At 42.6% G+C, this 27,089-nt stretch overlaps 1 protein-coding gene across 1 annotated transcript in view; it reads right to left on the bottom strand.

Moving 5' to 3' along the window:
* Positions 1-27,089, bottom strand: part of KCTD1 (potassium channel tetramerization domain containing 1) — a 35,909-nt gene that overhangs the window by 3,903 nt on the left and 4,917 nt on the right. The window contains exons 3-4 of the mRNA XM_009331437.1: positions 3,146-3,290; positions 521-826 (exon numbers count right to left, since the gene is read on the bottom strand). Of these exons, the coding sequence (XP_009329712.1) occupies positions 521-826; positions 3,146-3,290 (451 nt within the window). The remainder of the gene's footprint in view (positions 1-520; positions 827-3,145; positions 3,291-27,089) is intronic.

The following is a 27,089-nucleotide window of genomic DNA, read 5'->3' as shown; positions in this document are numbered from 1 at the left end:
TCTTCCTATTTAGTTTCAGAGCTCCTGTGGACTCTGGCAAATCGGAGCATCTCCGCTACCTTTCTCAGGTGAAGGGACAGCTCCCGATGCCCTCACAACAGGCTCTGTGGGGATGCGGCATCTTCCCTCCCTGGCTTGAGATGTCGCTGTGCCCTCTCATCAAGCCAGAAAACAATTTATAACAAGCAAGGCAAGGGACTGGAAGCAGGCTTGAACAGCTGCCCTATATTCAAATGTCAAAAAAACGTTTCTCCAAATATGCAATGTCTTTATATTGAGGCAAACACGTATCTCCTACAGCAGGTTTTTAACACCACTGTAGTTTGCTTGCAATGAGATTTGGCGATGATGTGTGTGAATTAAGTCAAGAAAGCAGCCCTGACCCATAGAAGTAAATAACTAGGTGAAAGCCTCCAGCTGATTTTGTTCACCAAAACGCTCCAGAGACAGGGAAGAGGGTCAACCCACCGGTACCTGGCCAGCAGGCTCCCTTCCAAAAAATGCATACGTGACTTCCTACCTGAACTGAGTTGAGGTGACAGTATCCGTTCAGTGGAAATCGGATGACATGCGTCGAGTCGTGATTCCAGCCGGCGTTGACAGAATTACACATCACGTCACCGATTTCTGGAAACACTTCTTCTATCAACGACTTATCGCCACTCAGTGTAATCCTCTCTCCAAGATCTGGGGCAACTCGCACCACCAGGCACTCACAAGACTTTGAGAAGCGGCCACTCTCCCGGTCCTGTTTCCACCTTTCCATCTCTCCTAGCATGGGCTGAAGCTGGAAATACTTTGCTTCTTCATATAACAAACTGTAGTCCTGAAAGACACATATATTACTGTGCACAGTTAAGAAAGAGGCATTGCTAATGTGCCGCTTAATGTATATGGTTATTCAGGCTAACGCTGCTCTAGATCTGCAACCCTTCAGACATAGCTCGTAATTACTGTGTAGGAAGGTGTAATAAAATAACAGCGCAAGCAAAAAATAACCATCAGCCACTTGAAACAGACTGGGTATAGCAGCACTCGTGAGGGGAGGGGGAGGCTATGCTTGCTCAACTCCCTCCTGCTATGGAATAATCCAGGCAAAAATCCCACTTTTCCCCGTATTTTATCCCCATAGTGATGTCATAGAATAATGACCTCATTGAACAGATGGAACAGAATTCAATCAGGATTCAGAAAATTCATCACTAGGATCCATCGCGTCTTACAGCAATACTAGCAGGCATTGTAACAGGTATAAGAATGTAAATGAGGGAGCCTGCAATGGTTCTTAGTGTAAAATGATTCAGATATTTGCATAATGGATTGCACATATTACTGCATTTTAAAAATTAAGTATTTTTTAATACCTCCCCATTTTGCCAACAGTATTGTTTACTACATCGTTTCAAATGCCAGCACAGAGAGAACGCATTTCTAAGCATAGCCAGTACAGAAGTAATTTAGAACTGATGATCTGGAGTCTGTCTATTGCCATTTTTTAAATTGAAAAAAAAAAAAATCTTGTTTTTCTAGGTTTAAGAGCATAAGAGCATTTGGAAAATACAGAGAAAAGCAATATATGAGAATTAGGGAAGACAGAGGAATAGAATGACAACAAGAGAAGACTGCTAACAGTCAATATGGCCCTGAATTTGAGTTAGAAACCAAATACTCTATGAGAATGGGACACCTAAATCATGCTCAAAACGCTGCTTACATTTAATGTGTAACAAAAAAGTCACCTAATTTATATATTTCTAAGAAACAAGCACCACTGTTCACTTTAAGCACCAATCTTTTGGACACCTTAAAGCATAAGTGGGAAGGACACCCCTTCGAACATCATGTTGGTTGGGTGAGCTTACCAGGAGTTACATTTTTAATTTCAGCACAGCTACAGTATATTTATGTGTTTAAAAGGCTCTGCATATATAACTTCTTAATATTGCATGGAATGTGGCTTCTCCTTTTTTCTGTATTTCTGATTACCTTCAGGACAAATGCTGAGAGCAGCACAAAGCCATGCTAAGGCTTCAAAAGAGGGATATGATGCTTATCGGCTATTTCCAAACTCCCACATTATTCAGGTAGGTCTACCCTTGTCACGCACGGGAGCAGTAAGCATGCATCTCTAGCAGATGATTCAAAGGTTGCTGTAATATGGCTCTTGAACTCAACTTCACATCTATTATGCCCCAAACACCTGAAAATCTGTCTCAGGTGCGAGGGATTAAAGACTGCACACCAGCGTGAACTGCTCTAACCCTTCCCCATCACCTCTCCCGTTCAATCTGAATTGCTGTATTTCCTACAGTGAACTAATGGCACAGCCAGCTACGCTGACATGCATTCGTTAAGTAACGATAAGGAACTGTTCCGATGGCAACGGTGGTCTCCAGCACTCTCTTCACTGACACCACATACACCCCCACATACCTACAAGCGGATAAACACAGAACATCACATGGAGTCTGAAACCCTACCTCTGTAGGCTAATATCTAACATGGTGAACTACCACAAATTTAATTTGTTATTAAAAAGAAAAAAAAGCAGGCTTTTTAATAACATTTAAATAATAAACGTGGAACTGTTCAGCCCTGACTTCTCTAAAACTCCAAGATTAAACTTGCAGTATGCGTTCAAGAGTCTGAAGGAGAAAATATTCTATGACTTAATGCTCAAATATTACCACGTGTGCAGTTTATTTTGTCAGTACTGTGATTCCCACACCATTCTCTGAATTTCAGTGTGGGAGTGGAAGCTGGAGCTGCTGCAATCAGAGGGGAAGCATAAAAGCAGATGAGAGGACAAATAATCAGCAAAGCTCACGAGCAGTCAGTTCCAGATTGTAACATCCTTTCTGTCTCCATCAACATCCTACGATATTTATTTTCCCTAGGTCAAACGCGGCAAGGTTGCTCCATTATGCTATAGCCAGGAGGGGAAAATTTAAGATTGATGCCACTCTAGGAAAGGCTGACAGATGCCACTTTAGCAACCCCACACTCACTTTTGCCACATACCTGAAATCAAACACCATACCCTAAAAGTCTGCCCCCCCCCCATCTAGGGCTCTGTTTTGACTACATGCCAGATACTTGCTTTACCAAGGTACATGCAAAACACCCAAGTCCCTTGAAATCTCACCTTGAAATCATCAGGAATAAGGAGTTTCGATGTCCTTAGAAAATTCAAGATATATCTGAACATCTGCCCATCTCTGTCGATGAAATAATGCTGCTTGAGACTGTCGAGGACAATGGGCTCCGTGCCATCGAAAAGCCGGCCGATTCTGGAGAGGAAACAAGAGGCGAGCGGCAGGGTCAGACCAAGCTCGGCTCAGCAGCCGCTCAAACAGCCCGACGCTGCAAAACCTCCTTGCGCCGACTTCACCGAAGCAGCTCTGCCGCTCCACTTCATAAGAAAAGGGTTGGTTTCAAACCACAACTTAAGCTGGGTGTTTTCCAATGCGGCCTCAGAAACTTAAGTAGCACAGGTCTGCTGGGGAGGTGGAGGGGGAAGCAGCTGGGGCAGGAGCCTCTCGCACCAGCCTCGCTGCCCAAATCGTGTCTCATGATACGACACCCCTTCAATGATTTTGGACATCTCTCCCCATCAGCAGACCCCATCCCCCTAGATGCACCAACCCCCTTGACTGACTTCATTCTGCTTTCCAGGGGACTGCACGGTGAACCTGATTTAGTTTGGAAATTGCACTCGGGAAATGGGTTTTTTTGGTTGTTTGCTTGGGTTTTGTTTGTTTTTAAACCCAGTTCATTTTTTGGATGCCATTTACCGCAACCAACACTTGGACAAGCACAACTGAGGGGGCAGCACATTGTGGGAATAAGAAGCTGGGGATACAAAGGCTATTAGGTTTCAATGTGAGGCAACGATTTCACAGGAAAAATTAACTGTTTGTGGCAGGTATCAATTAGCACATACTAAAATAATCAGGAAAAAACCCTCAGTTTTGACAGAGACCACCCACCAACCACCAGAACCACACAGCCACCTAGAGAACCTCCGTCTGCCAACAGTTCTTGCAACATCAACTGCCGGCCGCACACACGTTTTCTAGACGTGTGCCCCACAAACCTGCTTTTGTTAGAGCAGCGGGAAGGGCTGAAAACTCTGAAGAAAAACCCCGCCAGAGTAACACGAAATACATGTTGTGTTTCTGCATTTGCAAAATGCTCCTGAGTCACCTGCAGTTTCCCAATGAAATCAGCAGGAGTAACTGGTAGGTTTGATTTTGTGCGCCTGTTTATACATCTGCACATGCAATGTGGAAGTACTTTTTTGATTCTTTCCAACACCAGAACTGTAAACAAAACGGTCTCGAAATAGCTCCCTTGCGATACGTCACACAGACACTCTGCATGAAATACTACCGACAATTTGGGATGCGATTTCAGAGCCTTGTCATAACCTGTTACATTCTGAAATACTCTGCAGATTCTGCATTTTCATTATTTTAATGAAAAGGCTCATTCGTATGTAGTTTTTGTCCCAATATAACCAATCTGTTTTGGGAACCAGCACAGTAAAACCTCTGCAGGTTACTAAAGAGCATACAATAGCATCACCATACATCAGCATGGAGCTAGGGGACTAACAGGCACTTTTGTTCCCTGATCACGCTCAGTTTGTGGCATAGGTAAGGTGCAACTCCGTCTTCTCACGAAAAGGATATAGCAAGCAAAACGAACAGTCATGGCATACTATTTTTGTTGTAAAAGAAGTGAAGAAACAACCATTCCCCACCACCAGTAGGAAAAAAAAAAAGCCAAAAACTCAGAGGTGATCAGCCTTCCTAGCTGCACGAAGCGTCCCAGGCCAAGAAACGCCCCATCCATCAGCCAGCAGAAGGGGATCTCCAGGAAAGGTTCAAGAGGCAAAAGACAGAAGCGGTTCCCAAAGAGGGGGAGACCGCAGGGCTTGCAGCTGGGTCTTGGGGAACTGCAGATGGATGGGGGCTCCAGGTGACCACATGCCACACCCACAGCCATACACCCTCCCTTTGAAAATGGCACAGCTAACCCAAACGGAGTTTGAAGTGATGCCTGTACCCGCAGGAGGAACCTCGGTAGTACACCTGGTAATAAGTTGTGAACGCAATACAAGTCTCACGTATTCTTTCTCACCAGCTGGGAGAGATGAAGACTAGGAAAGAAACAAAACCCCATTAACCTCAACTGGCCATTTCCAATTCTGTAGGAAATGCCTGAATCAATTCAAGTCACATGAAATCTGTAACATATTTTGCAGAATGATCAGGTACAAAATATTTTTTTCAAAGCCATCCCTTAGAACAATTCAAGCTTTCTTCCTCAGGTACTTGTTACTGCCTGCCCTGATGCTCAAAATTTAAGCTGTGACAGGCCTTATAATACAGGTTCCTTTCACTAGGTGGATGAGCAACATTTATGTCTAATATGGATGCTCTTGGCATTTAGAATTAATTTTCCCCTACACTCAAGCAAGTTGTCTTGGAATCTATCATGGAATCCACACACAAAACATATATTTGGCCAAGTCAGTCATTACTGAAATGTATAATGGTAATTGGTTTCTGCAGCATCTTCCTAGTTCTAAATTACTACTATAATTACATATCTACTGCGTTCAGCTCTGGGGCCCCCAACATAAGAAGGACATGGAGCTGTTGGAGCGGGTCCAGAGGAGGGCTACAAAGATGATCAGGGGGCTGGAACACCTCTCCTATGAAGAAAGGCTGAGAGAGTTGGGGGTGTTCAGCCTAGAGAAGAGAAGGCTTCGGGGAGACCTGATCGCAGCCTATCAGTACTTAAAGGGGGCCTACAAGAAAGCTGGAGAAGGACTTTTTACAAGGGCATGTAGCGATAGGACAAGGGGTAATGGCTTTAAACTGAAAGAGGGTAGATTTAGATTAGATATAAGGAAAAGAGTCTTCACTATGAGGGTGGTGAGGCACTGGAACAGCCCAGAGAAGTGGTTGCCCCATCCCTGGAAATGTTCAAGGCCAGGTTGGACGGGGCTTTGAGCAACCTGGTCTAGTGGAAGGGGTGGTTCGAACTAGATGATCTTTAAGGTCCCTTCGATCTTTAAGGTCCCTTCCAACCCAAACCTCTAGGCTTTTTGTCTTCATTTTATTAACTGTTTAGGAGAAGAACAAGATAGTACCAGAGGATGGAGCCTTCTGACAAAACCATAACGCTGACAAGAGTGCACAACCATCAGGAGTGCTACCTGGGACCTAAAAGCCATTGGGTCTGGGCTGGAAGAGTTAACAGAAAGCGCTACCTTAGTGCACTGCTGCTTTGCAGCAGCAGAAAAACCCAAGGAATTGCAAAGTCCCAATTCCCCTCCCATTCCCCCCCAGGATCACTTTGCAATACACAACTGCACTTTCACATGTTAAAATAGCTTTGGAACGGTAGACCCCCAGCAGAGAGACTTCTGTAAACAAAATTAAAGCCTTTTTCCTTTTCAGATGGAAAAATGTAGATTCCAGCTTCCTATACGTGGCCTCCAGGGAAAGACTTGAGATAATATGGGACCCAAATCTGGTGGCATGGTCCTTCTAAGCTGCATTTGCTACACCCATCAGGAGAGGAGATGGGGCTATGCCAGGATTTGGGGAACTACCACTGCCTTCACCCTCCAGCCTCCGCCTGTTCTCTTGGCTTCCTGGAAGCACAGCAGCAAATTCTCTGCTGTGCCTTGCTTGGCAACTTTTCTATACAATAATATTTGAGTAACTTTCCTCCCTGTCACCCATAGCTCCGCTGTTACTCCTGCTCGGTCTGACACTGCAATTATCAATGCTTAAGAGACATCAATCCGCTGGCACGAGAAGGGATTGTTAAGTCATGTTTATTATAATTTCACTTCCCAAGAAAACCTGAAAGATGTTTTTCCCCATCTCCTTCTTGACAACATTGGCCGATGATCGGCAAAGATAACTTTTTTTTTTAAAATGACAAATATGTAACAGCTGAATGGATTGCCAAACAGGAAAGTGCTTTGAAGGAGGCTTGCAAAATAAGCTGATAATTATATGCAGAATTAGCCAAATATCAAGGGTAAAGGATAAAAAACTGTAGTCCATTTACAAGAAAATGTAGTTTTAATTAAATATTTCAGAAGTAACAGGCTGGAATTTTCTGTATATCAGGAAAATTAATGTCCCATGGGTTGAAAGTGCGACCTCCAATGGGTAATAATTAATGTCGGTGGCTTTAAGTATCATATTCCACTGTCAGAAATCAAATGCTTCAAGGGTTGAAAACATAACCAGTGGAAAACTCTGCTTCCATCAGAGAATTTGGTTTTACTTCAAGGACACAAAACAGGTACAACCACAAGCCTGGTTTTAGTGGGGAGAAAACAACAGGACATGGAAGAGATCAGTGTTTTAATTCCATAAAATACTACAGAGATGGGCCCTTCTCCCTACAGACCAGCACTTCCATAACAGCGTTTCTAGACCAAAGAGCTAGCACAGGAAGATGACATTGCTTACAGGATTTCTCAAATTCTTCAGAAAGAAGTCCTGTTTGTCAAGTATAAAAATATACTCAGTCTGCAGCAAAACTGTATACATAGTGTAAGTGTTTATAACCTTGCTCTCTCAGTGTATAAATATTTATATATATTATACACATAAAGAGAAAGACTTCCCTTTAGAATATTCTGCCTCAGTTGAGAATTTGGGAAAGCAGCAATAATTAGGAACAAGACGGCAAATATTAATTAAACAAGTCAAATATTACATAACTTTCTTAACACTAAGAAAAATGACACAGTTCTGCAGATTTAGTGGCTTCAGTAGACAGAGCTAAAGTTAGTCACTTCTGTAATCAAAGGGATACAAGGAACATGGAAAAGATGCAAGCTTTGATGACTGCAAGCATGCAGAATATTGCATTACTTTCAATACAAGGCAGAAATAAACCCTTTTTTTCTCAGAGAAAACACAGACTCCTTATTATTGAATATAGTCAGCATATTATTTCTCATACTACTGTCATTATCAGAGGACACTACTAAGTCAAAACTAACTGAAAGTCTTTTGCAATAAACCATTTTCAAGAGTTCTCAGCTGTCAGGTTTTCCTGCTCTCTGTGTCTTTCGCAGAACAACAACAAAGGGAGAAAAACTCCTGGTGTGAAGCCCTTCTAATAACCCGGCAGAGGGAACTGTGCAGCAGCAGGAGCATCGGCAATGCCCTGGCACCCGCAATCCTGCGCTAACGGCAGGGCAAGTAACTGCCTGGGACTCCACCGAGGCTGGATATTCAGCGGCTGGCAAGGGGCAAAGTACTCATGAAAACACATCTCTTCCCCCTCCAATAATGAATGGCATGGCAAAGAAAAAGTGTTTCAGTTGAAAGCTTACTCACCTGGTCGGAGCCTCTGTGGCAAAGTGAGTAGGGGTTTGGCCCTTAAAAGGATAAGTGAATGCAAGTTTTATTATCACACCATTATATTTATGTGGCTAATGGGAATGCTTATTTAACACTCTGGGGTGTGCGGAGAGTGAGCTGGAATAGGCTTTTACTTTTTTTTCTCTGAGACTTTTTAGTCCACGTTGTCCTTATTAATTTCTTTTCATTTTCTTTCACTGAGTGCTCAAAGGCAATTTGCATAAGAGCCCATTATAAATTAGATCTATTTAATGGTATGCTCATCTCATGGCTATTTAATTTTACTTCCTCGTATGTCTAAATTACATAATTTTGCACTGTCCCCTAGAAGCTAGTACATTCGAAGAGGTATCCACACCAGGGACAAATGCTATCCTACCCAAATATAGAACGATGAGGTTTCTATTCTTTTTTCAGAGGACCACTATGACAGTAACAACCTGCTCTTCCTTTTTGAATACCTCACATCATTTGGATCCACAGTAACCGAATACCTAGCAATCTTTATAACTCTGCATAACAAAAGTTGGCTCATAAACATGATATAACAGAATAAGTTTGCAATTTTCAGGAACATATATTATGAAAACCGCATTTTAACCAAATACCCTGTTGTAATCTCTTGCTCTCAGTGCTATTATAATTTGTTCTTATCTCATCCTCCTTACATTTAATTTAAGGTTTCATGTCCATGAGTCTCAGGAATTCCTTGGCACAGACAGTTCCTACATTATCAGAAGAGGCATGAATACAATGATTATAAAGCAAAGGTAACAGGGGAAAAATGTATTAAAACCTAAAATCTCATTAAACCTTCTATAGAAAAGGTATTTATATAGAGGCCAAAATGACAGAGCAAGAAGGCTGTACGGGAGGAGGTATTAAAACACCAGTTCTTATGAGATTTAAAAGAAAATGTTACATGGCATTTTGAAGAACAGATAAATCCCAGATACTGAGTAGAAGGATGTCAAACCTTTGTGGAAATATTTGCTAAAGATTAAAGAACTGAATCATTTACATGGAGATCATTTCAAACATCTTAAGATTATTATTTGAGCATGGAAGCAAAAGAAAAGGTAAGGGCAAGCTCAGAGGGCTAATAAAACATTTAGAAGAAATTGAGATAGACAAGAAGTGGTAAATAGTCTTAAATGCAGAGTAAAGCATGTGAGGAGCAGATGGGAAGGATCTGAAGTGATGAGTGGGGTGGTATCGTCAGGGAACACATAAGAGACCAAAAAAAAAAAAGAAACATGGGATTTGCTATAACCTGCCTGATCAGAGGCAGCACCAGGAGCAGAGATGAAAGCAAATCAGACATATTACAAAATGAACTAATAGTCATTGGATCTAACCCACATGGACAAACTGACACATTAACTGGAAAAGAATAAATTGCACAACACCGTGTAGTTGGAATGCTACTTACACGAGACCTAACTATGGCTTTCTACGACACAGATGAGCATAGAGATGATGAGACGTGTAAGTAAACAACAGCCGAACAAAAGAGGATATATAGGTCACAGGAAACATTGGGGTGAACTAAAAAATGGATGGCTAAGGCTCCAGAAGTCAATAGCAACACCCTAACCTCTGTTTGCCTGAAAAGGAAGTTCTTCCAAGAAAAACTAAAACCTGTATTTTCCCTGCTAAACAGGTGATCTAGCTACCTAGGAGATTCACACCAGAAGTAGTAATTACACTATCAAATACAGCTAATACAGGAACTCCCCCGATGTACATAACATACTGGTTGACAGCCTTATGGTGGGTGCAGGGTGCCTGAATGTCCAACAGAAGTAGACCAAAAAACGTAGGCTCTGTCACAGCCTTCTCCCAGGATGTTCAAACCCCCATTCCCAAACTCAGGACCATTATCCACCCAGACCCAAATGGCACTTGTAGAAACACTGACATTTTAGGAAAGAAAGGAATAAATAGTTGGGACGGGATGTCAAGAGCTGGTGACTCACGTCCAGAAAACTATATATGTGGACAGACAGAAACCATCTCCTACATCGCGGGATGGCAGCAAGGGTGAGGCCAGGAGAGCACTATCCCCAGGAGTGCGGATGACAGGCCAGGGAGTTTCTGTTTACCATATACCTTCTCTCTCTTCTCTGGTATACCAAAGAGATACAGACAGATAAGAAGAACAGGCTGCAACCCAAACCTGCATCTTTTCACGCAAGGCTGGGCAGGTAAGTATTTTAAAAGCAATTTCAATACCGTGGCAGCCAAACCTCCTGAACCTCTAGGCTGCGTTACAGGCTTCAGATGTGGCTGAGGGGGGGTCTGTCCTCTGCTCTCCAGCTGTTCCCCCACCCCAAACCAGGATCCTCATCCCCACAATCCCCATCACTTTTGACAAAGTGAGGTTCCTCCATCTGACAGACACCGAAGTTGATGACACTTCCCAAGACATCCCATCTATCCCTGACCCTCACGGTTTTGCTTGTCTCCAGATACCAAGCACTCCCTCAAGCCCTTTGGGTACCATACAGACCCATCTCCAGAAAACTTAAGTCTTGCAGTCCCAAAACAGGCTGTTCCTTCAGCCAGACCACTATCTACAGAGTGGTACCACAGCCCCTCTCTTCCTCTAGGACCCTGAGACGCCTCTCCGACCGGCCGGCTCTCTGATCGACCCACCCTGCATGCCAAGTCAAGGAGACTCGGAGCAGGGGAGGAAGCTGCAGATACCTGCCGCCGTCCCTCTCACCACGAGAGGTGTTTTGCTTCAGCCATTTGTGAGGACATCAGGCAATGAGCAGCTACACACAACGGCTCGCCTGCACACCCGCTGCTCCATAGCCGCAGCTTGACCACCGGTATTTTATGCTTTATGACACCATCTCTCCTTGCGCTTTTTTTCAGGCTCGCTCACGCACTGGATATACTGAAGAGCAGACTGCAAGCCTCTAAGCCCCACACCTCCTACAGTGTTTGGTATCTTGCAAGTAAGTCCTTAAAAACTTTTTAGTTTTCCAGAGCATATCAAAACCACTTTTCCTAAAATCATTTAAAGCAATGAAATGTTAAATCAATTATTCATGCAAATACTTTTTCCATCTCTGTTTTTTGTAACCAAGTTTTCTTGGCAATGATAACATTTCACAGAAAAATTAACAAATATTCTCGTTGCTTGCCAAGATAATTTTACTAAGCTTGAATCCGATTTCATTGAGGTATGTTATTTATGTTTTATCTTGAGGGAAGCTGCCTATTAAGCTAGTAGCAACCGTGTCCTTTTGCTTATGACACGGTTATTACCAAGTTATCAGGAGTACCTTTAAGTTATTAGGGTGCAATGACAAATTAAGTACCTTGCGTCATAATTAGCTAATAACTTTTGAATTATATTTTAATCGTGTTTAAGATGGTCAGGTTTGCTGTGAGTACAGATAATGGAGGATATGAGCAGAACCTGAGTGTTTATTGTTCAATACCAAAAGCCAGAAAGTAGCTAAACCGGTGGATGCACAACATCCCAAAGGCCATGATAATCTATATATTCAGAACGCTGAACCCCTTCGCAGGCAGCAATGTAAAAAAAGTAGAATTTGTGTCTCGGGATCACGTTTAAGTAAAAAGCAAAAATATATCAGCTCCAACCCACTCTCCTTTGAGCCTATCAATTTTTCTTAAAAAAAGACATTAGCAATACCCATCTTCAAATCCCCATTGATAAACCTGTAAATGCAGATTCCACAAAGAGAGAACACTGTCAAAGCAACTTCGGAAAAGCTTCCAGAGCCATTTCCCTTTCAAAAATCTGGATGTTGGGAAAAAACCCAAACAACCAACAAAAAAATCTTCTCAGAATGGGGAAATTCTTTGACGTGTTCCTTCATACATCAGGTTTGCCCCTCAGCTTTCACAAATTTCATTCAAACCACTATTAGCTCTCAGTGTTTCCTCTGTACCCTCGAGAAGACTCAGCATCAAAAATCCACGTACAAATCACTGGAGACTAGGAAACACTCTGAGATTCTCCATGAAATCCCTTAGAAAAGTAGCAGCAAAATGAGTTCTGGATCCAAAACCAACAGATACCCCAGTTAAGCACATATATGCTGTGTGAGAAGCACTGTGATATCACTAACTCTGCCCCTTTCCAGGATGTTACTTTGGGAACCAGGCATCACACTTCATATGCCTGGAGCCTGTGCCCCTGTAAACGACAACCATTGCAATGAAACCATAACGAATCAAGCTTTCCAAGATCTTCACACCTCTGACTACTTAGCCAGAAATCCTGTCTATGTTGTTCTGTTAACTGCTGCCTCCTCTAAGAGAAAGGACAACACGTTTCCATAGACACGACAAGAACACACTTGCCCTTCCCTTTGCAAGAGTTGCACAAACTCCTCCTGCGTTGCAGCCCATAAAGGCAAGAGATTGTACAACTAACCTCTGCGTGCTGTACGGGGGATCCTATGGGGAAACAGGCCACTTCTACATTAAAGCCTAAGTAAAAGCTTCTCATTAATGAATAAAATTCAGAGAGAGAAAATGCTTCTAAAACCTTTAGCTGTTAACTATGGCGAGCCCATATCCCCAGAAAACACCATCCTCCAGACCCAGAATGGAATGAAGTATTTCCAAACATCCTCGCTCCTCTGCTCTCAATAAATACCCGTGAAAGTCACTTGCAAAGTTCGTAACATCCTTCTCAAGTGCAGTTCACGCAGAGGACAACAATTTGCTACTGCTAGCTTGTGCAGCAGAAGCCTGTAAAACAGATTAACAGGTTTCAGCCCTGCTGCTGAACTTGGGCTCGGACTGTCACAAGACAAATTTGCCAGGAAAGGTGGAAAGGATGTTCAGCCTGCTTTTTTAAAGCCCTGCAAGAACAGACAAAGGAAAAAAATACACATATAAAGAACGTTATTAAGGTAGTCAAAACAAGCTTCACGAGTTAAGATATGCCAGATATTAGAGACGCTCCTGCAACTTTCATTTGCAAACTTCCCTCTGCACTTTAGACTTGGTCTTTAATGACCTACTGTTTTCCCACAGCACCCTCAATCCAGGCAGCACGTGATCTGGGGAGAAGCCAGGGTTGTAGACTGTAGCAGACTGTTGCCCATGGGACCCCCACTTCACCTGTTGGAGGAGCAGAAGGTCTAACGGATAAGGAACGGGTTTCAGGAAGGGAACGCGGGTAAGGCTGACGGGGGCTGCCCTGGAGAAATGAACTCTGTCCAAGCATATGTCAGATTTCCTGCACGATTGTCCTGGTTTCGGACACTAAGCATGCCTGCCTTATCTCTTTGAGTTCCTTTGAATGAAGCAAGAAGGTACTAGACTAAAGAATGCTGCAAAGAAAGCATGCAGGAATGACTTTTCAGAACAGGACTCCAATAATACGCAGAAAATACAACCCAAGGACACATGCTGAACTGTGAGGAGGAACAGGAACTGCTGATGACCTGTTTATTAATTAAGCACCACATCCCTCTGTGCACAGCAGCAGGTAATCATGTATTGGAGATGGTATTACTACACATACACCATGAAGATGACAAACTAAGGTCGTCCTGGCTGCCCTAATAACGTTTTCCTATAAAGCTGACTTTAATTGCAAAGAGAAAAGCTGCAAGGCCAGCTATACAATAACACATTTATTATACTTCTCTTGAACATTTGTGTTTCTCTTTACTATTTAGCTCACCTGCTCACAGATTCCTCCACCTAGACTGAAAATGGTACTTCCAAGCTAACATTCTAGACTATAAATTCTTTGAGAAAGGCAATCCAGATAGCACGAGAGCATACACACCAGAGGCAACGAAGATGTGGGTGTTATGAGCACAGAATTTAGTATGAGAAACAAAGGACCGTACACTGCTCTTGTTTTGGTTAACTCTGACTTATATACGTTAGTTACATTGTTGTGACTCTTAGTGTGGACACACACGTGTGCCTACATAGAGAGACATGTTTATACCCGTATAACTCATTCCCATACATTTACATGTTTAACTGCTTCCATGCTGGAGGTTGAAATGATTTAAGCATTTCAGTAACTAGGAAAATCACACCATTAACCAAATCAGTTAATACAAAGCCTGTGCGCTAATCAGTTAAGAGGACAGGAAAGTCCACCTAAAACAGCTTAGACAGTGGCTCTGAGCAATAAATAATGCTTAATGCATAGGTTACAAATGCCAAAGTCACGCCTGCACATTCTGCTGGTGGTGGGGGTGATAAAAAGCACACAGATAACATTATTTCCATTGACAAACTTTACATATACAAAACAGCGGCTTTATTGTTTATTAAATTAGATGCTGTCATGGTGTAATCATCCCTGCAGCCATACCAAACCCAACAGTATGTCAGATGTATTTCTGTGGAGGAGGTAAAGAGAGAAGAAAGGAAGAGAACTGAGATACAGTACAGAAGCAATATAGCCCCATAAATAATGGTGGAAGGAATAATTAATCCACATATGTGAAAACAGATGCTATAATTGCAGCCAGTGAAATCCTCAAAAATACCACATGACAAAACTAAATGTTACAACGTGATGCCTTTAATACATGACAGCCAGGATGTGATTCAGCTGCTTAAGCACAGGTGGCTGGTGCCACTTGAGATGCTCTAGGGCATCTCTGGGACTCCCGAAGGGCTGGGGGATGGCACAGGGACACTACTGCAGACTCCTGCCCTCCTGGAGCAGCCACAGGAGTCCAGGCTGGAACCATGCACGGGCACTAGCTGCCCATGTTACGGCAAACATATCCCACTCACAAAATGACCAGAAACTAACTGTACTGAAATCCATATATTAAACACAGTTTAACACTGGTCTTCCTAAATACTCATTTCAATGGAAAACTAGGCTTTATTAAATAAAAAATAACAAATTTATATGATATGAAGTTGTGAGCAATAGTTTGCAGTGCTCCTAAAATGCATAGGAATCTGTAACGTTTTTAATCTAAGTGCTATTTTACCCTGCAATTCAGGATACCCTCACACAGAGGAGCTGACTGTTCTCTAGCTTCTTCCTGAGACGCAGCTTTACCAGAGGAAATACAGAAGAGTGCCATCCGAAGTCGTATGGCACTGCAACGGGTCGCCGTTTCCTAAATGCAGGCAGTCAGCCTCAAGTATTTTGGCAGGGTGTTGAAGTGAGCTGACTCTAGGATTGAGCTACAGCCAATGGACAGACACAGACACCGACGGAAGGGCAGCCCAGCCCAGGCCAGCCCACCTACACGGGACTGGATCTCGTTCCACGGACGCCTCGTGCACTGCTTCACTGGTGATCACACAGCTGAAAAATTACGACAGCTCTGTCATGTAGCAACTAATAAATTCTGAATGCAGGCAAACAAACGGGAAACGATCTGTGGAGAAACAGTCAAATAAGCATAACTCCATCAGTCTGGAGGATTTACAACAGTGAGGATATAGATCTTACATCTGTTATGATCTTCCTGGTAGAAACCAGCACAGCCCAACAGCCAAAATTCCCCTGTGGCAATTCGAGGCTAATAAACAAGAAGTTGCCTACCAAGCTGAGCACTGCTTTTAAACTAGCAGAAAGATGTTGATCATGGAGCTGCCTACTGCCTGAGTTTGTACGTTTTCATTCTCTCATGCACTTAATTTTGAAGCCTTTCTCTAAAAAGACAGAACCAAATTTAACTACAGTCGGATTAAAAAAGGAAAAAAAAAAGGCCATTGCCTAAGGGTCTTTCTATACTGCATCTGCCCTTGTCCCCAGACACTGGTACCACCGCACAACTCTCGTACCAGTAGATTAAGTTGCAGCTTGCACTAACGAATGACTGGTACTGAAAAAACCCTGATCAACAACCAACACAGGTATGTATGCCAAAAGGCTATGACTCCCCTACCAACAAGAAGAAGAAAAAAAGCTAACAATTTAGTGAGAAAAATCCTGAATTTCAAAACTACAGTTTTTCAGAATAATGCAAGTTTCAATACATGTTCAGGGAGAGAAAACTGTTTCAAAAAGTTCTCTTCCTCTCTGTGCTTGCTGAAAATAAAACATGTTACAACAACCTTGCATTACCCCCTCCGCTTGTGTAGCTACTTAATACCAATACTTTTTGCTCTACATCTGAATGCAATAAAATTTTAATTTAGCAGAAATCCAGGTGTTTTGGCAGATTTCTGATTTTTCTCTCTTGCGTCACCAAAAGGCATAGATATAATTGTTTTCTACTATCTTTACAGGAGATCTACAGAACCACATTATCGAAAGGTGCAGAAGCCTGAAAATAGTTTGGGGTAATCAAGAGCTGCACTGTTTCATCAAAGCTCTCCACCCCCATCTCTCCAGAAGCCGCCGATGTTACAATAAACAGTTTGGGGCTACGGGAATATTCTCATTATTTTCCATTACCTTCCTAAAGAACTACTTTTTGAGAGTTTACAAGCAGGCAGAAGCCAATTAACACAACGAAAGGAAAGGATCTAGAGAAAGAGAATGTCTTAACCAACGCTGACTATGGAGCCAGACCATCAAACTATATTCTCTTGCTAACCGCCACATGCACGAAAGTGTGTATTTATTTGCATCAACCAAGCAGTCCCATGATGGAAACCTACAGTGCAGTCCTTGGCCACTCGCTTTTGCGCAGCTTTTCTTCCCCCAGTGTATACCACAAGATGCCTACTACCAAAAAAATCACAGGAGGCGAAATGGCCCTGGGTGCCCAGTTATGAAGCAGCAGGCAGAACCTGCTGTTGAGCACCAGCTTCGTGATGGGTTTTAAGAGGAGGGAGAAGGCACCTGAGGTCAGATTGGGCTCTGATATTACCACTGATACTGCAGCGATACAGTCAACAGAAAAGCAGCAAGAGGACTGAGATTTGCTTGCAGCTGCCCCTGTCAGATCCTTGCCCCAAGCCCTACTGTATCCATAAGCCCCACTCCATCCCTACATCCAGCACCCCACCCAGAGCTCCAGCCGCAGTGGGCAGCAGCAGCACAAGCACACGAGTGATCTTTGCCACCTCTAATTGCCACCAGCCGATACCTACCTGCTTTGACGTTAAAAGACCTCTGGCAGGGATATGCCCCGGGGATTTACACTGCTGTAAGGAGAGAGGGAGTCTGCCATATCCACGCCAGTAGTGCAAAGGCAGTTAGCGACAGCTTCGCGGGGATCGGTGAGAAGTGTTGACTAAGACTTGAGCCTCATAACAGGCTGTCAAAAGGAAGTGGTATTTCTCCACTACACTTCAAGGGCTGGTTGATCTTCATGGAAAATCCTCTGCTAAACAATACTGAGGGGTACAGAAACAGCCACTGTACGATTGCAGACAGCAGCTCAGACTTCTTTGCAGGAGCAAAGTCAGACAAGACATGTTTGCTCCTTAGAGTCTGTGAACACAGCCAAAATTAAATTCCACATCTAATTTTGGGAGCACATAACTGGCTTATTATTTATTATCACTGGACGCTTAGATAAGACAAAGAAGGGGTTTCACCTCAGTCTCTGAAGCAGGGAAAGCTGACAGGAAAGTTTTTTTCGGCTGAGCCGCGCGGAGTCACTTCTTACCACGGGGACCGGCTCTCCCCTGCACTACCCGCCCTCCCAGCCCTGCCCTGCCATGCCGCCACAAGTGTTTTGTTACTACGGCAGAATAGTATTAGGACAGCAATGAGGAAAATAAACTCTCTCTGCTATGATGGATGTGCCCTCATTTCAGACGTACATTTAGTCAGCATGTGCTACAACAAACTTGACCTTTACTGGGACTAGATTTCACTGACCCTGTTTTTTTCAGGACCTCACCCCATTTATTTTGTTCTGTCTGCAGCCTCTGCAATTTCCAGCTGACAAAGCTTTCATCACCGCTCACGTTTCCCAGCGGAAGCACGCTGGCAAAGAAAAACATTCAGGCATGCAAGGCCAAGGGACAGAGTCCTTTCTGTGGTCCTTCATAGCAACAGAAAGGGCCCTTGGAAGAAATGCTCCCAGAGGAGCTGCGGCCAAGCTGTCCCGATTGGGAACAGCCCAGCACGCCCCGGCAGAGCTTTGCAGGCTCGGGGACAGGTTTGGAGAACAACATGACTAAGTGTTTTTCTTTGAATGAGAACTGTGCTATCAGCTTTATGCTTTTTGCATGGTACAGAAGCCTGTTATATGTTCTTCATCACTCCTAGGGCCCTTCATGTTTGTCATGTTTTCAGGACTTTGTTAATAAGGAGAAGGAAGAAGGACTCACACCTCCGATTTAACTACTTAGCATTTTAATAGGAAATAAAGTGACCCACATGGAAGCTAAATGCAATTGAAAGTTGCAGCCATACCAGCTGTTTCTATTTTCAAGCCAATGCTTTGTGCCTTGGAATGATACCAGACAAGCAGTGACTTCCAATAGCATCCTTTTCACCCTTCCTTTTGTTGAGCCTCCTGAAGAGAGAAGCATGAAACATACCTGATTAGGGCTTTTATTTCTACTTCCCAAGCGGGGAATTAAATGCTCACCTGGAACTGGACCTCTGCGGTCCAGAGAGCAGCATCCATTCAGTTTCGGAGAGCTATACCATTAATCCAAAGTGGAAGCAGGAACGCGCAATTGTAGCTCTGCTGATGAGTTTATCGGGGTTAGCTACTAAGCAAGAAAGGGCCAGTATGAAGGGCATGGCCCAAGGCCCAGCTTTATGAGACAACAATATTAGAAGCTGGGAAAATGAGAATGCCTGATAAAAAGCGGAGCCTCCAAATACGCTTTAGCAACAGAATAGCAGCAGTTTTTCCTCCTATTCCTTTCCTGTGAGTTAGGTCTTCCATGGGGGGGAAATACAAGCAGGGACGCAGCTTTCCTGCCACCATTCCCCCAGCTTACATGTTCCTAGAATAGCATTTATCACCACTTCCCTACTCATGCGTCTCCTTCACACTGAAAAGACGGACACTATCACGGGGTTTTCCTCTGTGGCAGCATGCTGGAGCCAGCGTGACTCCCTACGGCATTACTGCAGTGGGGCTAGAAACAGGCACGAGCAGGGATATGGCACACCACCTTCGTCAGATTTTGAAAGGCCAGAGGGAAGATTAACACTCAGGGGAGCTTATTCACAGGAAAAGCTGGTAAAGTAAAATTAAACCTTAATATTCTGCAAAGGATGATGACCTTGTTTTTGAGAACGTTAGCAAGACATGAGAAAAATCCATTTAAAAGTCAGGCACTGGTATATCAGGAGCCAATCATGATGGACAGCAAAATGTTTTGAAAAACTAGAAGAGGAAAATAAACACAGTCTACATGTTTGAAGAGTATACATGCTAACTGCTTTTCATACGCTTGATGGTGACTTCAGTCATATGCAGCTGTATCCACAGCACTTGGAGAACAAGCAAATCATCTTACTGTTTCAAACAGAACATGAGCAGTTTCATGTGACAGGCTCCAAGTATAAAATTTAAAAAAAATACATTTTTCTAAAACTCTGAAATTATACTGCTAGTAAACTAGAACTTCATAGCAAAAGTGAATGAACACTAGCTTTTGAGGCTGGAGAAATTACCATCATGGTGTTATCTAATCTCTCCCCAGAAGTCAAGAATTATGACTAAACCCTTCCAACACAGATATAGCCTGAAATTCTATGTCAGAAATATGTCCAATTGCATTTGGCAACCCTTCATGAAGAGAGAGGCTGACTATAATTGGATGAATATTTGAAGTGCTTCATTATTCATGTAGGAAGGCTAGGTAAAAAGTGTTTTGTAGTCCCAAGACACTGGAGGGTGTGCGTTATTGGGTAATAACCAATTAGGAATGTTGACAGCGCTCTGCCTTTAGGATCACCCTGGCCAACAAAGCACCTGGGTGTATGTTGTTGTGCAAAGGCACACACCCACTGCCTACTGCTCAGTTTATTTAAGCAAACCTTTCACCAGAGGAAATGGAGGACACCCCAAAGGATGTGCGTTTGACAACTGAGTTGCATTCAAAAATACTGCTTCTTCATTCTTCCCTTTTCCCTCCAAAAATACATTTTTTCAATAGCTCTTCTGAATTATTGATGCTACTGGTTATTGGAAACAAATCTGATTTCTTCTCTGTTTTATTGCATATAATCTACCAAAGAGCAACATTATTTTCATCCTTATTATTTGCAGTAAGGAAACATCAACAGCAGAAGATCAACTCCTAACCACATAATCTGGTAGAAAACACCACTGTGCCATTAAGTAAATACTGCAAACTCAGAACAACAGAAATCAAAGACCTTCCTTTCATGCTAGTCTAAGAAGAACATACAAATCATTCATACAGGCATGCAAAAGATTTAAAAAAACTTCAGTGTTTAAAAACTAACAGTTCTGACACTTGCTCACAAGAACCAGAAATTCAACACCAATTCAGCTCATGATAGAGCAGTCCAACCCTTTCACTACCTCCCAAAACAAGGCTAGAATGCATTGATGGTACAAACACCGATTTTTCTTTCCTCCTTTATTTTCTTTATCATTGTAATGCAAAAAAAAAAATCTGAAAGTTTGTATTCTGATTGAAAGCAAAGCAATTTTGTATGAGATGCCCAACAGGGCTTTCCTACCCACAAAAGAAACATTCAAAACTTTTCCTGAATGATTTGCTTGTTTCAGACATGTAAAATATGAATTCCATTTGTTAGAAGTAGGAACATATCAGTTTTTCTGCAGCTCTCATTTTCTGGCTTGTATTTAGCCTGTCCTGTGGCACTGAGAGTACTGCAGCATTTTCTCTGAATTCCCCTGATTGCCACCTCACCCTCTCCCCCATGTATCACAGACAATGATGTTTTGATGAAGCATCACGCACGGGCCCTCAAGATAATGGATTCAATGGGATACACTTAAAAGATCATTTTTCTCTTTTGTATTGACTGCTTGCGCTGCTCTAAGACAGGAAGGGCTTTCATTTTTTATGTAAGCTGTAAGACCCCGAGGGCCCTCTAAACTGTTTAAGAGGGATCAATTTTCAGATGGGTAGAAGGGGCCCGGCAGACCTTCATGGTTTGGAACGCCTTCTTCCCCTCAGATTGCTGACAAGTTTGGGCAAACCTAAAACCAGCTCCCAGCAGAGCTGCTCTCTGGCAGGGCAGCGCTTCCTACTGTTTAGGATTTGTGGTTAGCATTCGCACAGAACTATGATTTATAGTATGCATACAGGGAACAAAATAAGGAAAAAAAGTTTCACAGAAGCAAAATAATCACTACTGCTGATGGAGATAAACAGCAATAGAGCTGCTAAGCAAAGCAGTCCTTGGCACTGGTGTAGCGGCAGGAAACCATTACCCCGTGACAAGGGTTTAATACACTGACATCTCTGCAATTACATCCAGGCAACCTAACAAAACAAATTCATTGTATGGCAGAAAATATTTCCAATTCAACATTGCAACATTTATTTTTTAATTGCAGCACAAAGAAGGCTTTTGGGGTGTGGAAGGACGTAATCCATCATTTGCTCTGAAGTGACACACTTATGGCAAATGCTGTGTATTGTAACTTTCTATGCCACAATAAGTAACTACAAGCAATTTCTTAGGCAAGGAATGCAAAGGGTTTGGGTGTGGTCCTGGGAGATGCTGCTTATCCCTCCATCTCCCTCCGTGTCAGTGGGAGCCGAAGGCAAGCCACATGCTGCACTGGGACTTCAATCACTCCTGTTTCACGCGTGTGTCACACAGCTCATGACAGCTCTTTACCTGCAACGTGCCTCATATGAAAAGAGTTTTTACCGTTCAAATGTGGCCTGTGTGAGAACACAAATACAATTTTTAATTAAAAGGAATGGTATTTTAATAGGTCACTTAAAGAACAATTATGTCTACCATTTGACTGACAGGCATGTCACATTTTAACATGAAAATCCCACTGGGGTTTAAAAGACAGAATTAATCTTTATCTTTATAAATTGATGAACTACTGAGGTATACCCCATTGCATTTAATACTGCTATGCTCAACCACCTCACCTTATGAACAAAACCCCTGTAATCTTTCTATTACTTTCCCCTTTCCTCTTCTTAATCCTTCACAAACAGAAAGTTAATTCATGGAAACTGAATTGCCAGTGTCGCTCCCCTACACCGAGTGCCTGTTCTGCAAAATGCAGCGGTGTGTAGAAATATAAGAGACAGGTCTTCAGTAATTAGCTTGGGTACCAGATGCGGCACAGCTGAGTTAGCTGGAAGCAGGATAAACGAGTCCAGGTGGAGCGTTGCACTATATTGCTTTGAGCATCTGAACTAGCCCAAGTGTCTACGCACATGGCACTGCACAGTGGAAGGACGGCGTGGGAAGGTGACCATGAGACCACTGCTTTCCTAAAGGCGTGCCTCTACAAAGCGTGCCACAAGAAGTAGCTACAAGCTCATCTTAAATACTTTCAAACTGTTGGAGGAGCCCCCCAGTTCTCTGAAGCAGGCAGAAAGTGCCTAGAAAATTGTCCAAATGCGGTGTAGAGACAACTGTGCTGGAAGAGTCCTACAGATCCAAGCTAATATACACATCACAGCTGGAAATAGTTTACTTTTATTATCGATTCAAAGACTCAATGAAATAGATCAATATCAATGAGCCTCCGAGCATCCTTCCAACTGATGTCACTAAGTGTGAAAGCATCATCTGCGAAATCTATAAAATATGTTGGCTGCTTAACTACTCAAAAGAAAGCTCACCATTAACAGCAGCCAGAAAACCAAGGATGTGTGGGGAGAAAGGGACAAGCAAGCAAGCAACGTGCCTTGATCTGGTCAGGTAAAGATCACCTGTGACCTTTGTGAGCTCTGACTCCTTCCAACAGAGATAGAAAAGTATAGATGAAAAAGAAATTAAGACAAAGCAATGAGTGAATTCAGACGATAGAAGTAGGGTCGAGGCTCAGAGCAGAATGGGGACAGAAAAAAAAAGATATTGAAGGGCAGGAGTTGAGAGAGTCTACAGCTCTCAGGATGTTGCTAAGGGGAAAGAAAGATAGAGAACAAATGACAAAGGAGAAATAAAGCTTGCCAGATGACAGTTGTCTGGTTATGACATGACCACATTCGAATAAACAGAAAAACAGTTAAGTTAGAGGACACGTCCACATAACAGGAACTGGTGACGTTCCCCTGGCCAACACAGCATTTATGCGTTATTTGCATTAAAACAAGTGCAGATAACCATTGGGTCCTAAGCATTTTTCACCATTTCCTGTGCAACCCTTGCAAATAATCCCCAAATGGCAAACAGACTTGTATACGTGAAACCCAGCCAGAAGGTTGATCATTACCAGAAAGAAGTAAGCCAGAAATTGGAATCTATATCCTAAAGCTCCAAACACACCCAAGAGGTGGCCTGGTGTTGACGGTAAAACTGGAAGCCAAATGTTTACTTCTGCAATTATGTACGTACTAGATGCCAATTTGCTTAGGAACTACATTGCAATTTATGAACGACCAATGAAGTACAAACAATTCATGTGGGAGCAGGATGAGAACCTAGTGCTAACACACAGAGGTTCCTGAGTGCAGGGACTGAGTACAACAGAAGGCAAAACAAACCACTGAACCTCAAGACTATGGTTCAAACCTGGACCCTATCAGAAATGACCAATAAGCAGAATACTTCAGTGCCACCCCAGTTTCTAATGGGCTTTTCCTTATCAGACCAGCAAGATCCATAGACTCAGCACTCCTTTTTTTCCTTCCCGAGTATTTTCTGTGTCGGTTAGAATGAGAAATACTGCTTGGGTGCCTTCAGCCTGGTTTATGAAGCCACGCTACTGGGTAGAAAAGTGCAAACACTACAACAACAAACTGTTCCTCACCAACAAAGTTCTATCCACGGAGCTGATATCAAGCATCCTTTGCAATAAAAGGATTTTTCAGAGCACAGACCGTTCAACTAGTTATTGACAACCTCCCCTCTCCCTGACTTACAGGTTGATCCAACCCATACAACCTCACACATACCTACTGGGAAAGGAATCTATGAGCCATACTGACAATACGGATATGGATTTTCTTCTTTCCCCTCAAGAAAAATGTTTGTTACTTCAGAGGACTACTAGCCTCAGAAATAAGGAGCTGAAGACTTTAGCTCTGTAACACTCCTGAATGTAGAAATTCATTCCCCTGAATATTTCCATCCACACTGTCATAGCCGTGCAGCCGTAGTTAAGCATGACATGAACCCCTGTGATGTAAAGTCTGCACATCTACTTTCTCTGGGTCTGTGTATCTGCAAAGAGTACTCTAACAGTCCACTATCTTGATTTTGCTCTCATTTTGCACACGTGAGTGCAAAAGCATTGAACAAGTGGAAAACACTGCTTTTTATCCTCCAAATAAGTAATACACAAAACCACTTTTACTGACACTCAGAACAGGAAGACATCAACTCCGGCCCCTTTCAGTGATGACTCACCACCAGTTACTGACCACATGATGTGAGAACCCGCTAATCTGACCGTGGTATTTCTTTCACCTAGTCACCAGCCACAAGCAACAGCAACGACTTGCTGACCTTGCAAGTTAGACATATTACAGGACTAAGATTCAGAAAATATTCACTTCTGAGGCGACAGTGATGACTGACCTGTGGTGATCATTAATTGAGGCAAAATGAGGTCAATATATACCCTGAGTTTAATATATACACCTAGAGATACAATTAATCTTGGTTCAGCCAGGACCAGAAAATACGCCTCTGAGCTCTTTATTGACAGATGTGTTACAAAAGATTTCTCTTTACAAAGTCAGTTGTGTAAATTCTCTGAATTTCTTGAAATAGGCATAAAGTATACTATCATTCACAGCTCTGTTTCTATTTTTCCCCCAAGTTTGTATATGTGGTTACACCAACCAAAACAACTGTACTGCCTAACTGTATTGAGTCTGGTCCTCATGAATCAACATTTCATTTTTTACTAATACATGTTACTGATGATACCAACATCATCAACTGTTTTTATCTCAGTTACTGGCATCTATAAATATTTATGCTTAGAGATAGTAATCTTTTACACTTTCAATCATCATCCCAAAGCATTTTACAAATTGCTTTTTTGTTAACCTTGGTAGGAAGCAACCAAAGCTCAAAGTTAAATCAGTTATCTTTGGTCACAGTACGGGTCAGTAAGAGAGTCAATGTATTTCCCTGTCGCAAGCCCTCCCTTTCCCTTACCACAAGACCATGCAACAATCAAATGATGAAATATAAAAGGTGAATAACTAGATGAGCAAGCCAGGATAGGTAATGAAGATTAAACTGAGCCTCTGCCAACTTCTTCTGCCTATTCCCCCCTGCCAGGAATGGTACAAAATATTAAAAATCTGTGACCTGGACCATTCAGACTAACACAGCTGATCTTCTGAAGGAAGCTTGCTCTCCACAATTTGCAATGCAATGTTTGTTCTTAAAAAGTGCAAGCCTACTGTAGTCTTTAGCTATTGTAGTGTCACGGTGATTTAAGAACTACCACCTCATCGAGCTTTGATGTTACTACTCGAGAAAGATCACCAGATACCTCCACAGATCGGGATGTACCTTTCAGGAAGATGAATCCAAATAAGGAGAGTGGAAATAAAAATGTAGTAACACCCATTCTGTTAGTATTTCCTTAAAAAAACAAACAAAAAACTCCAACCAAATTCTCATTAGTTAGAAAACTTTGGATTTCTTTCTTTAGCCAATTAGCATCACATGACAGCAGTTTGAGAGGTACTATCCAAGGTGAGTACGAAACGTGCAACAGGGCTGCTCTCGTGGAGACGTTGCAGAGGGAGTCCTACGCAAAGTGTAGAACACCCCCACCACAAGAGACCTCCTACCGAACCACAAGTCTCCAGCATGGTGTTGCAACCTGCAGAAGTTTGAACTAAGGGCCACGTTGGTGTCTTATTTTGGAACCAGGGACAGTCTACAGACAACAGAAACTGCCAAAGCTCTGAAACAGGTAAACAGTGCTAACCTGCCTAATTCATAGCATGTCCTTGGAGGTCCACCTACGTAACCTATGAAGTGTAAGTCTTGCTTGCAAACTGTCAAAAAAGGCCAGGGACAGTCTGGGCATTCTCCTAAGTAATTCTCTGCTCTTGATGCAAAAGAAACCCTTACCAACCAAAAAATGCCAGTGTCCTAACTGGATCCAAGTGTGTGAAATTTAATTTCCCTGAGGGCTGACAGTGAAGATTGGGTAAGAAAACTGGGACACGAATGGATTGGTTCATATGAAAACCTGAAACAGCCCTGGGCAGAAATTTGGAAGTATTGTGAAATACCATATAAGAAGAATCCATCTTCATATGCAGGGAATAACTCAAGATGGGAGATGTAGCCAGGCAAACAGATATCCCGAAAGGTTCTACAAAGAAATATATACAAGGATTTTAATGAAATCTTCCCATTCTATGGTGGGAATACAGGATGTGGCAATCCAATGCCATGGTGTTATGCAAATATTTGTACTAGATGACTTGGACAGAACTAATTAAAAGTCCAGATGCTTTGAACCTATGAGATAGACAACACTGCTGATATTACTGATATCAGACAGCTGATGCTCATATGATCAAAGTTAAACATCTTCCCATTTAGTTCTGATAGTCAGTTGAGGTTGTCTTAGCCTGGTGCACAATAACGTTTGGTAGATACCATACAGACAGCATTAGGGCTGAGAGGTGTAGGAATGCCAACTCCAA

Source organism: Pygoscelis adeliae, unplaced genomic scaffold (genome assembly GCF_000699105.1).
Source record: "Pygoscelis adeliae isolate BGI_AS28 unplaced genomic scaffold, ASM69910v1 Scaffold108, whole genome shotgun sequence".
NCBI classification, from domain to species: domain Eukaryota; kingdom Metazoa; phylum Chordata; class Aves; order Sphenisciformes; family Spheniscidae; genus Pygoscelis; species Pygoscelis adeliae.
This window is presented reverse-complemented; position numbering and strand designations above follow the sequence as displayed.